Source organism: Conger conger, chromosome 2 (assembly GCF_963514075.1).
Source record: "Conger conger chromosome 2, fConCon1.1, whole genome shotgun sequence".
In the NCBI taxonomy this organism is placed as follows: Eukaryota; Metazoa; Chordata; class Actinopteri; order Anguilliformes; family Congridae; genus Conger; species Conger conger.
The window spans coordinates 73,248,328-73,261,452 of record NC_083761.1 but is presented as its reverse complement, the minus strand read 5'-3'; the positions used below and the strand labels follow the sequence as shown (position 1 = coordinate 73,261,452).

Genomic DNA, 13,125 nt, shown 5'->3' with positions numbered 1-13,125 from the left:
GCGAAATTGTTTGATCTTTTTTTTTTTTTTTTGCCTTAAACTGAACTGATGATTTGCAGCTTCCCTGAGCAAATTAAGATTCTATATTCATACAAGAGATTTGTAGTCCTAAAAATATGAAGGGAAATGAACACAAATTAATTTCACATTAAAACATGCCTATTATTTTGAATGATTCACATTTAGACAATATTCATAGTATGGTGACGCACCCCCTGCATTTGATTGAGGGAGCTGTTGGAAGAGGCAGCAAACAGCTATGGACACTGAATGTGAGAGACTGGCAGTGGCTCAGAATACACAATACTAACATGGCACATATCACTCCAACACACTGAAGGGGTGGCGGTGTGGAGTTGTAGAAAACACAGAAGAAGGCTCAGGCTGACTACATTTTAGTTAGCACCAGTTAACCTTGCAAAGTTAAATGTAATCAAACTATCCATACTGTACTTTTATTTTAAAAACCCAGACAAGCAAATGAACAAACAAACCAAAAAAATTTCTGAAATTTCACCATCAACAGCAGCTACCACAATAAATTAAATACTATGTTAATGAAATTATTTGTAGTTATTTAAATCTTGAAAATAAAGGGGCGTGTTCCAGCGTATCTCAAAAATATTGCTACTAAAATCAGGGTCGCTGGACCACTTGGAAAAGAAACAGGGAAAGCTTTTCATCAAAGTGCTTTGTATAAGCAGGGAGGTTTTTTTTATCAGCTACTGCTCCGAATGTTAGAATGTGTAGTTTAGCAGCTTTAGCCCAATCAGGATACCTGTATCCTCTTCCCCCTGCCCAACACATCATTATAGCCTTTTTACAGAAGGATTTCTCTCCTTCACATGGACACTGATCATCCAACACCTTCACCGTACCGATCAGTCCGGCTCATCAGGCACTGCCTCTCCGAACCGCCCCTGTGGCCCCGGCATTGGCCCGGCCCCCGTCCCTTGCGGAGGGAAACGGGTTTCATACCGGCGTTGTCCTCCTGTTAATCCCGTCCTTCAGGTCTTTAGGGAAGCAGTTGTGGACCTGCAAGAAGCCGGAGTCGTGATCCGGGCTGTACGAGGCGGCGGTGCCGGACTTGAGCGGGTCCCGGGTCAGAGTGTACATGGAGATCTCGCCCATGGGCATGGAGCTGACCATCTTCAGCCCCACGGGCGAGGTCTCGCGGGACGGGTCCGTGGAGCGGGAGCTGGAGCGGGAGCGCCGCCGGCGGTAGCGGTAGCTGGGCATGCGGGAGTACGGCGACGAGGACGAGGTGGCCTTGACGAACTCCCGCCGGGCCTTGAAGCGGATCTCCTTGTTCTTCTCGATGTAGATGTTGACGGCCAGCACGCCGATGGACTCCGCCACGATGAAGGACAGCGCGCCGAAGTAGAAGGACCAGCCGTAGTTGTACTGGTTCTTCTTGTCCTCGTCCTTCTTGTCGCTGGGGTCCCCGGCGTTGCTGGAGATGTAGACGATGATGCCGATGATGTTGCTCAGGCCTGCGAGATCGAGACGGAGAGGTAGAGAGAGAGAGAGAGAGAGAGAGCACAGCTCATTGGCTTTCATTATAGTATGACGGTCATATTCATGGTCCCCTTGGCAACATTATCAGTGTCATAAAGGTGCTCAACCACCCGTGGAGTATTGGTTCTCTGTGACTGATTGTATAATGTGTCACAATTAAATAATTATCAGATACAAACTCCTGAGGCCCAATGCCGGGTAATCATCAGATCCAGAACAGCCTTGCAATATACTGTACAGGTTTCTATGCAAATCTACACAACCGGAAAACTAAAAAATAAGTCAATCTCAATCTCAGAATTTTAGTCTTGTATTTAGACTTAAAATCTTATTTTCTATGAGATGAGACAGTTTGAGTCATTTCAAGATCTGCCAATGGGGTAAGAAAATTTGACTTGTCAAGCAAACAGTAACTTAAAAGAAGCCAATATTTTCTACATGAGAGAGAAAACCTTTTTTTTTTACGCCTCATTACAAGACTAAAACACTTGATAAGACAGAATCTCTTGCAGTGTAACAGATGGAAAGAACATCCACGCTTGTTTTGAAACAGCCCAGCATGTCAAGTGAACAGGAAGCAGGGATGCTTTCATGGTCTTCATAATGCTGATCTGCACACAAGTCTCTGGTCTGACATGCTTCTACCTCGGCAGCCTCACGCCATAGTTCACCCGTGTTTGAGGAAACTGGTGCGCTCGGTATAAAAGCCTTTCGGCACGGCTAATTTAAGGACCTGTGAACTGGCGCGCGTGAAGGAACGTAGCCATGGCGGTCGTCCGTCGAGCCGCGGTGAGGAACGGTCGCTCTCGCGGGCGGACGGGCGGTTTACCTGCTGCGACGAACAGGATGCCGGCGCTGAGCAGGATGTTGTTCTTGCTGCTGTAGATGCGGCCCACTCCCACACACAGGCCGCCCAGCAGCAGCAGGATGGTGCTGAGGATGGGGAACACGCTGGAGGCCCGGACGATACCTGCGCACAATGCGTCTCCTCAGTACTCACACTTCCGCTGCTCTCTATTCCCTGACTTTGCCATAGGGCTGTTAAACAGCACACACGCTATTTATACACAAGGAAACCATGAGCACATTAGCATGTTGTAAATCATTATCTCGTGTAGTGCGTTTGTGTATAAGAGGGGTCTCACTATACGAAATGGCCCTTGCAATCCTGTATCCTTCTGAAGCTTTTTAAAACACGTCTTATGCCTTTATTCTTAATTCTCAATGTGCCATTAAGAGAAGAACCTGAAGAGAGAACTTTTTTGCTAAAAATGACAAAACTATTGGCAATGGTGAGAGGAGTTTTTTTGTGATCAAATGTTTTTTGAGAGGTGTGACGGTTTTGACTCATTTCAGAATTTGCCAATGGGGTAAGACAATTTCACTTGTCAAGTAAACAGTACCTAATGTTTTCTACTTGAGCGAGAGAAAAGTCTCATTACATGACTACTTGTTAAGACTGACTTTCTTGCAGTGTATCTGTAATTCTACTCTGACATACTTTAATATGGATATAGACCCAAATCGTCCAAGCCTCTCATTACATGATTTCAGGCATATTAGCAGTTCAAGTGATCTCTGAATCTTTCTTTCTCTTGACCTCAGAGTAATCACATCATCTTTTTTTAAAGATACACTGAGAGTTCTGACTCCAATATGCTCATCATAAACACACTGTAAGTGTGTCTAGTGCTGACGCCTACATACTTCAGGCTTTACAGAAATCTACAAATCTAGATGGACATGTTTCTCATGCTGAAGGTGGGAAAGGGTTGTGCAGCCAGGAGCGGGGAAAGGTTCACTCACGCAGGAGGTACTCAGAGCTGTCTGTGTCATAGTCGTTGTCCTCTGGGAAGTGATTGATCCGGTAACAGCTTCCTTTGTTGATCCCTATAGAGCATGAGCAATTCACAATAAATCAGCAGGGTGTGTGAGACTGAGAGGAAGAGCCGTGCGAGAGCTTTATTCAAAGTACAGGCTCTCCCTGTCCTTTCTTTCTGTTTCTGTTACCCCAAAAAGGAAGAATCAATCAAGCCTCCGCAGGCTAGCAACACGGTAAATTAGCAGGAATTAAAACTCTGACAGAGTGTTTCCAACTAATTTGCCCCTCCAACCTCAGCTTTAACCCGGACCTCCAATTAGCTATTTCGCTAACGAAGCAGGGAAAATTCAGGAATGGGTGTGATGATTACTCCACATTAAGAGTCCAATATTGCCACGTCTACTTCAATTTGCCTGATGCTCATGATGCAAACAGAGGTTTTATCTGCCTTGGGCCTTGGCTATCAGCATGCTGTCGTGAGAGAAAGGTCATCCTATCATCACGTAACACATCTGCAGAATATTTATATCATTTCCTAAACTAAGCATACAGTAAAGGGAACTTTGTAAAAAGTGTCCGGGGCAGCCTGTAGCTGAGTGGTTAAAATACATGACTGGGACCCTCAAGGTCGGTGGTTCGATCCCTGGTATAACCAAAATGTGATCCACGCAGCTGTTGGGCCCTTAACCCCACAGTGCTCAAGGCGGATTGTCTCCTGCTTAATTAAATCAACTGTAAGTTGCTTTAGATTAAAACAGCTGCCAAATAACATGCAATCTAATGTTGAAAGTATGGGCTATGCATCCGGAATAGTCTTCTTCTGGCTATGGCAAATGAAGCATCTCTCTTTTCCCTTCAAAGCTAAACTACATTACTCCTCCTCAGCTGACAACGTCTCTCACTGCCTGGCAGTAAATAGATTGTGGAGCGACCCTCATTGCTTTACCATCCACACTTCCAAGTGCGTAAGAACTCAGGAACAACAAACCCAAAAGTCTGCTCTGAAAGTCACTCATTTGTAGGGTGCTGCACAAGCAATTGCCTTTCACCTTTATGCCCCAACTCACTGATTTAAAGATGAAGATCACGTTCAGACTGAAAACACAATCATTCTTCTGATTTGCAACATCAGAACTATTAATAGGATGTAATCATGTTCTAATGCATGTTAAAATGAGCATTCTGCTCATTAGCAGAATCAATTATTCCTCTTGATGTGCTATAAGTGAATCACAAATTGCTCTGAGCGATGCTTGGACCACTGAGCTAAGCATCTCGGAGTAACTTCTTAGTATCTCAACTGATTGTGAGTTGACTGGACACAGGCCAGACACAGATGAAGCTTAGTGATACATTTTGTGTGGAGAATCTCCATTCAAAATGGAATTTAGACCCGGACTAGGCTCAACCTGTCTGTGAAACTGGCCCATAGAGTCTTACAAATCCATGAGACCACATTGCAAAGACCAAGCTAACTAGCTCTGGCAGGTACTGACATTCACTTTGTATGGCCTCTCAAAATATGGCAAAATATTCAGGTTTATTGTTTAATTTAAATACAGCACAATGGGCATTCATATTGTGCTAATTAAAGTACTTCACGCATACGGTATAATTCATGAATGTTAACTACGTCAACCATTGGATCCAATTCTTCTATAAAAGGGCACAGTTCTATTTTAGGTAGACCCACAATAAACAAGAGGTGCCATGTTAAAATAGAAATGGCCCTGTGTGAAGAGGCTGCAGAAGCAATGGAAGTTTCTAGATGCAATTCGGTGATTTGTAGACACCCCCATTAACTTTTGTCTCAGTGAGTGAGTGAAACATATTAGACCATTTTGACAAATGTAGTGTGACTCACCCTGATCATGATGAAACTTGTTGTTTGTAACCAATGTTTTTTTCCCCTGGCTCATTGTGCTATAAACATAACACAAAGGTTTACTGTAAGCCGGGCCCTTTTTGTTAAGACAAAATCGTCATCAAATTCAGCCATCTTAGTTTAACACCTTTTTGTGTATCTGCAGTGCAGTTTTAACAGACGGTAACACTGAATACATCAGACACCCTAAAGGTGACATTGTTATATAACTGTGACTGTGTACTTTGTTAATGTTTGGGTTGAAATAAAAAAACAAAAAAAAACAATTGCTTCTCTGTGACACTGTGTTTCTGTCACAGCATGCTTTTAATTGGGCCTAGCATTTAATCAGGAAGAGCAAGTTAATTATATTTAAATAGGTCTGAGGATGTGGAGCACAAGTCTCCTTGTCTAGTCACTATAACGTCGGCACTGTTTACGGACGGAGCAGAAAGCAACATAAGGGAGTGTAGGATCTAACTCTCCTATGTCTGTGCCCTGGAGCCTCTACCATTAGGAGGAAAAGGCTTTTTAGAAGAACACATTTTACAAAACATTCAAGAGAATAATACATTACAGTTCTCAAAGTGAACCCTGAATATTAAATACTATTTTGGTTCACGGCTGTTCACGGAAGCTGCACTTCTTGAACTCAAAGCGCGTCAACACGTTTAGCATATTGCCAATGTTTACTGTAGAGAAACGTGCAGACAGCGTCTGGACCGGCACTTCCCAGATATCCGCGATGAAGCCGTCACACAAACGTTTTCCAGACCGGGCGCTCTTGGTTGGCGGAGCCTCTGAGCGTATAATCCTCCTCCTGGCGTTCAGCGACGGGCCGACGCGGCCAGGAGAGCGGGGCTTCCTCTGAAGGCTCAGAGCCGGCTCCCCAGGGCCGTCAGCGCCAAGGTCTTTGGGGAACCGCGGCGGGAGGCCCGGATAAAATTCATCTGGCTCCGGTCCAGCGCACCGAATTTAATATGTATGAAAGAGATGTGCGAATAACGTGTGCCGCCCGCCACGACTCTGCCGTGCCTCCCTCCCCCGGGCCCCGCCCTGACGGGGCGGGAGGGCCGAGAGGACCCGCAGCCTCGTAGGTTGCAACCGATCCACAAGTCCTCCAACGGAGGAGCAGCACCAGCCCAGAATGCCTCACCGGCTCAATGTCTCGCCAGGTCTTCCTCCTGGGACACGGGGATTATTCCTCCTGGTTTTTCTGGATAGTTTTTTTTTTAATGCGTTTGACCGGGAATGATTGAAAGCCCCGGCCCGTGTGGTGGTTTACGGAGGGCCTGTCTGTCTGCGGAGCGCTCGCTCGCGCCCGTGCGGAGGAGTCAGGTGGGCTCTGGTGTGTTTGTCTCATAAAGGAGTAATAAAGCCTTTCGGCTGACACGGTGATCACCGCGACTCACCGCGGAAACAGGCCGCGGCTCCCTCAGGCTCGTCTGAGAACAGAGTGCATTACTCAGTGCATCTTCGCCATGGTAACCTCAGCCCTGTTCCCAGAATCGCATTTCCATAATGTCTCCAAGGATGCCTCTCACATCTTCATTGTTCTTTAATACAGAACCCCCTCTCATTCCCCACACCCAACACCTCACACCTCCTGCACCAACTCCACCATCCAAACCCAAACCTGACCTCCACACCCAACACCTCACACCTCCTGCACCAACTCCACCATCCAAACCCAAACCTGACCTCCACACCCAACACCTCACACCTCCTGCACCAACTCCACCATCCAAACCCAAACCTGACCTCCACACCCAACACCTCACACCTCCTGCACCAACTCCACCATCCAAACCCAAACCTGACCCCCACACCCAACACCTCACACCTCCTGCACTAACTCCACCATCCAAACCCAAACCTGACCTCCACACCCAACACCTCACACCTCCTCCTGCTGCACCAACTCCACCATCCAAACCCAAACCTGACCTCCACACCCAACACCTCACACCTCCTCCTGCTGCACCAACTCCACCATCCAAACCCAAACCTGACCTCCACACCCAACACCTCACACCTCCTGCACCAGCACCAACTCCACCATCCAAACCCAAACCTGACCTCCACAGCCAGCACCTTACCCTAAGTCTATCCACCAATGCAATCAGTACCCACGATCCAGCTGACTGTGTGGGGCACCTCATTACTATAAAGCCATTTAAAAGAAATAATCAATAACTTATATGGACAAATCAGTCAATGAAAAAATGCCACTTGTTTCTTACAGTAGCTGGGTTTTTTTTTCAGCATTCAAACACCAATCAAGCTCAACATGTTGGACTGTAAAATCTTGCACATAATTAGGGCTGTCTGTTTAATTGTGGGTGAGTGTATAGATCAAACTCAATTGCTCTCTTCATTTGTAAAAGCTCCACTCCATCCCCGCAGGGGAACCTATTTGGATTTACAAGGCATTAAACAGAGAACCTCCTGTTCACTTCCCTTGTAAAACACACGCTCTCTCTTTCTCTACCTCAATCCCTATATCTGTCTCCATCCCCCCTCTCTTTCAGTCACTCACACACTCAGTCACACACACGCACGCACGCACACACACAAACAAACATAGCCTGCCAGTGCAAAGTCTAATGGCTTTTTAGCATCTTTCACAGGTCTGGGTAGTGAGAGAAATGGGAAGGAGATTTCATTTTGATATGCGGCAGCTGTCATTGCGCTGTGTATTTTCCCCGGGTGAAAATCAAACTGGCAATAAGTCAATAGAGTGTCTTATTTCTTAAATCTCTTTCATTCCTCCCTCACAATGACCTCCTATTCTTGTCCAGTATATCTGTTCGGTCCCCCCCCCCTCCATTGTGTTTAAAATAAGTACCAGATAAAGAATAACGTGATAGAGTTCAGTGTGCTTTAGCTGCGACCATATATTTTCTGCCGCTGATTTTCAGGCTGTAATTCAGTCCGCCATCAGGAAGATGCTTCTCAACAGGTTGCCTGTTGATCAAACATTAAAAGGCTCCGTATTTCATGTTACCTGAATCATTTCAGTCTTTTCCATTCATCAACTTGGTGCGATTGCACCAGGTGCATATTGAGATGCAGGCTTGCTCTCTGATTCAGCTCACTTCAGCCATAGACTTAACGTGACACATTTCGCTAAAGCAGCCATTTGTTGGATTTCACCAATCTCATGATGATTCATCTTTCGTAATTCAATTAATCACAGCTTTAAAGTAGCCAATCACCACGTTATGTATTAAACATTAGTGCCTACAGAGACACACAGTGGATTTTAACTGAAATGCAAGGCAATATTATTTGACTGTAGAAAAAGCATGGCCTTAGCTATAACACTCAATGTACAACAGAATTACTGCAAGGACATTTCCCTTGCAACCCTGGGTTCCAATAACCCAACAATCAAATCAAAGGATTTCACGACCCATGAGAGATGTATGATCTGCCGTTCTGGCTCGGTTTGTGTGAAAGGGACTCTTGGACACTGGCGGTATAGAAACAGATGTATATCGACAGGAAATGACGGTGGCACTGTGGAGGAAAGCTGAATGGGTGCAGCGCACGGTGTGGTTATGTGGTGCATCCGGGAGGGTGGGGCCAAACATCCCCATCCCAGTGACATCCTGCTGGAACATCGTCTGGAACAAACACATCGCTCCTTATCATTCCCTCTCAGTGCCCAACGGTAGCGGAAGTCAGGCCCACTGGCTAATTAGAGCCTCGTAAGCCTCTGAGCTGCTGTATTTTAATTACAGACCCGCAGCGAGCCCAGAGCACTGCAGTTCAGCCGGCCGGGTTAATTCCCCCTGCCAACAAATAACATCACCGCTGCCAACCGCGCATCCCAATTTAAGGCCACTACTCCACGTCGAACCTCACCTCTCCTCCTGCTTCATAGCGAGCTTAAATTAAATTCATCAAACATTTTGTGCAGGCACCGAGCACATCTTACCTACGAGCCTTTTTTTTTTTCTTCTCCCACAGACCTTTCGAGAACATCTCCCTGTTGCCATGGACATACACTCAGTGAGCACTTTATTTGGTAGACCAGTACACCAGCTTGTGTTAATGCAAATATTTATTAAACCCATCATGTGACAGCAACTGAATGCCTAAAAGCATGCAGACATGGTCAAGAGGTTCCGCTCTTTTTCAGACCAAACCTCTTAAGTGGATAGACTACAGCAACAGAAGACCAAAAACATAGAGTGCTCACTGAGTGTATATATTATGTTGTCTGATGACCACTGAAGCAAGTTGGATTAAAGGGGAAAAGGCTTATCATAGGTGCACATAGCTGGCACATGCTGACTAACAGATGTGTGTTTTCCCCTCATTTCATTAACAAAACTGAAATGAAGAAATTGGACATAATGGGAGTAAAATGTGGAATCTTTGCACAAAACAGGAAAGGGAAACTAGAAGCTCCCACTCTGCTGTGTCGTCTCAAAAGCAGATTCACACCAGGTTGTGCCCAATACTCTTCCAGTGTTCCATGAAAACGTTCTCTTGCATTGCAGCTATTTAGCTATATAGCCACATCCCCCCAAACAATGGTGTCAGCGTGTACTGACAAGGCATCCAGCATCCTCCAGCAACTGACTCCAAATGGGCTCCACCACAAGAAATAAAATATATAAATTCCTCAGCTTCTGCAGGAGCCAAAGCTGCAAACAATGCTACATCATAGACACACGTACAGCAGCTTTTATGTATGTTCCCGAAGCAAAGTCTAAAGAGTACAAATTGTACTAAGTTTGGATGCATTTCTGTGCATGAAATGGTTCCAAAAATATAAGAATTTCGAGGCATGAATTGGGTAATTTATTCTTTCAATATTTTGTCTTCAGTAGGCAGTGGCACAATTTTTCAGGAAAATACTTTTGCAAGCTGCTTTTTTTCCCCAACAATGAGCTTATGATGAGCTAATGATGAGCATTCTGGGATTGGTTTATTTAGTAAATTGTGTACAAAAACATCCTATATTCACAATGAGCAGGCTACACACCATGTACCACATGCCACACCAAGGGGCCAACTCATTAATTATCATAACAAAGCCTACCACCAGCACATAGACTGTGTACTTGGCTATAGGAGATAGACCAAGCTGCTCAAATGTGACTTCCAATAAATGACACCAGCCAGACTACATACAGTGTGAGTTGAGACTAGGCATGCAACACAAATGGGTAGGTTGTCTGGGCATGTAAAGTAGTCTGAGCTATTTGAGAAACCTCTTCATTCATGAGAGCCAAGTCTGTGTTTATGCCGACTATTTATTTGCTTGAAACAAAAAATAATGTGCACGTGGCTTTAGAAACCACATTGACGCCTATCCATTCCCCCACTCGCTGTAAAATAAGGTGAGGTTGGTGAGGATGCTAGCTGGCTGTACCGCGTGCTTCATGCAACTTAAACTTTAGCTATTTGCCACATGTTGCATGTACAAGTTTGAAATAACTTATGTCCGATACGCATCAGGCAGTAGTTCTTGTAGTAGGAATCTCACAGTTAGATTGAAAGCGACGGATGAAGAGGGACGGGTTCTCAGTAAACAGTACAGTATGTCCACAATCGGCTATGCCGTCTAAAAAAACCCCCAAAAAAACAAAAACGCTCCAGTAGCATGCTCAAGTCGTCCAGAGCACCCATTTTTGCGCTCCGTTACCGAGGTCCATATCAGTGACTAAGAATGCCTTACTTCCAACAACCACGGTGCATAAAGCCTGCATTTTAAAATGTTGATTCTTGAAAACAGACACGATGAAGAAAACATGACCCGAGCGTCACACGCAGGAAACAAGTGGGAGGTCTGTTATGAAAGCTTTGTGTCACAGATACGCAAATCAACATACAGCTAGTTTCATTTTATGTATATGCAAGGTCACTGGAGAATGTCGACGAAAGAAACGAGTACGAATATAGATTCTATGATTTATCAGATAAACTCCCCTGCTGTGTTATTTGGTTTGAGAAAGCTCCGCCCTCAAGGGAATGTCTCGAGACTGATACGGATTATTTCAATTGATTTTACCTTAAGAAGTGACATTCTTCAATATTCCACTTTTATGTTTATCGCGTATGTATTTAAAACTGTACTGCAAAAAAAAAAAAAGTATTCGAGGCTTTTTAAGAATCCGTTATATATGTTCACTGTCATTACTTTGTATTTCACAAGACGTCGTTCAGGTTGTGGGCGTCTACTAAATGACATAATAATAATAATAATAATAATAATAATAATAATAATAATAATAATAATAATAATAATTATGACAGCAGTCAAAATTAATATTTCAATATCCTTCAATAATCCTTCCTTCAATAATAATGAAATAATAGCACTTATGCAGTCGAAAAGCATGCTTCTGTAATATGAACAATTGGTTGGTTATTCTCTGAGAATCTATATGCATATATTTACGTGCCCTGAACTCAAATTCTATTGTTTTGTCCCTTCACTGTAGCTGCCTAATGCATCGGAACAAAGACTCCTGCCATGTTGGGAAAAAAATCTTGGACAAAAGTAAAAGTATTTCGTAATTTTATTTGGGTACCTATAACATTTACATCTTTGTACGAACAATGGCTTTGACAGAATTGACTATTGTTCAGAATTGTCTATTTTTAAATCTTCCCCATGTTTCCATAGCAATTTCACAGATGTAGTTGCCAAGCAACAGCATCAAATACAATAAAGGGCTGACTGAACGCAGATTGTTTATGAAGCGCATCTCAAGTCTTCATTCGTTCAGATTCCATGAAAAACACTTAAAGTTAAATGCACTATTGAAATATTTACTTGCATTATTGTGACTTTTATCACACAAAAAATATCCAAAAGAACGAGCGCTATCCCTGCTTTAATTCGTTAATAATACATTACAATGTGCACCACATGGATAACAAATAGTAACTCCCTTTATCTAATGTCTACTTTTACCCTGTCATAGCAAATATGAAAATGTAATGATATATTTCAGAGAGAATTAAACCCTGGCCATTCCGACCTGTGTCTGCGCTCCATGCTTAATGGTATTTTATTTGTTTCTCACTGTGTATTCTTTGAAACGTTTCTCCACCCTCCACCCGTTAACTTTACCGTTTTAGGACCTGTATAAATTACTCCACTTTTCCATACGAAGCGCAATTCTCTGTTCCCTACAGTCTCCTCTCTCATGTAGCCTACCTCTAACCTCTCATGTTCCCTCTAAAGATTACTGAGTGCGCCTGGAACCCATCGTTCTTTAGCGTACGGGGTTAACGGATAGGATATGGGAACACATTATCCAAGACAAATGTTTTAAATATCTGAACATTTGAAGCACTAAAGTTTTTATATGTACATTTTTAATTAGGCTAATTGATCAGATTTGTTTTAGTGTTAATTCTCTCTAGACATTTCCGCTGAGTGACATAAAGAAATGAAAAGGCATGAACATGCCGGGTACCTTCAATACAACAGATTCTCCACAGTCCAGAGTGTGTGAGATCGCCTTTAGTTTTCTTAGGTTGCGCTTGAGTTTCGTCCGTAGTGATGTTGGTGGCGTTGCATGAGTACCCCCTTGAATAAAGCCAGTAGTCCGTACCAATTGCGATTGTCATTAGACTGAAAGCCGCAAAAGCCCCCACGGTGGTCAGTAACATCTGAACCCCACGATCACACCACGCCATAGCGCCTCATAATAATCCAGACGAGTCTACACCCTGAAGCGCATCATTCAAGGATTGCCTTGTCACACTATTCACCAAGACCTTTGTGTCATGCTTTTCTATGGTTTAAGTTCTCACAAAATTCGCATTTCCTTTGGAAACTTCGGCACTTGTTCTGGGTAAGTAAACTTGATGATGCTGCCACTTGTGCTTCAGGTGCTCTCAATCGCAGATGTCCGCGCTTTAGCCAGATGTGGCACTGTACATACTTTCC

At 44.0% G+C, this 13,125-nt stretch overlaps 1 protein-coding gene across 1 annotated transcript; it reads right to left on the bottom strand.

Moving 5' to 3' along the window:
• Window positions 1-972: 972 nt before the first annotated feature.
• LOC133122330 (voltage-dependent calcium channel gamma-4 subunit-like) lies at window positions 973-12,872 on the bottom strand. Its single transcript, XM_061232267.1, has 4 exons — window positions 12,650-12,872; window positions 3,325-3,408; window positions 2,348-2,488; window positions 973-1,493 (listed from the first exon to the last, which is right to left on the bottom strand). Exons 1-4 carry the CDS (start codon window positions 12,870-12,872, stop codon window positions 973-975), a joined length of 969 nt encoding a protein of 322 aa, XP_061088251.1.
• Between the last annotated feature and the right edge of the window lie 253 nt (window positions 12,873-13,125).

Coding starts and splice junctions, on each gene's coding strand:
- LOC133122330 (XM_061232267.1), bottom strand. CDS start 12,872: ATGGCGTGGTGTGATCGTGGGGTTCAGATGTTACTGACCACCGTGGGG. Junction 3,409..12,649: donor GAGAATCTGTTGTATTGAAG/GTACCCGGCATG, acceptor CATGCTCTATAG/GGATCAACAAAGGAAGCTGT. Junction 1,494..2,347: donor CATCCTGTTCGTCGCAGCAG/GTAAACCGCCCG, acceptor TCGATCTCGCAG/GCCTGAGCAACATCATCGGC.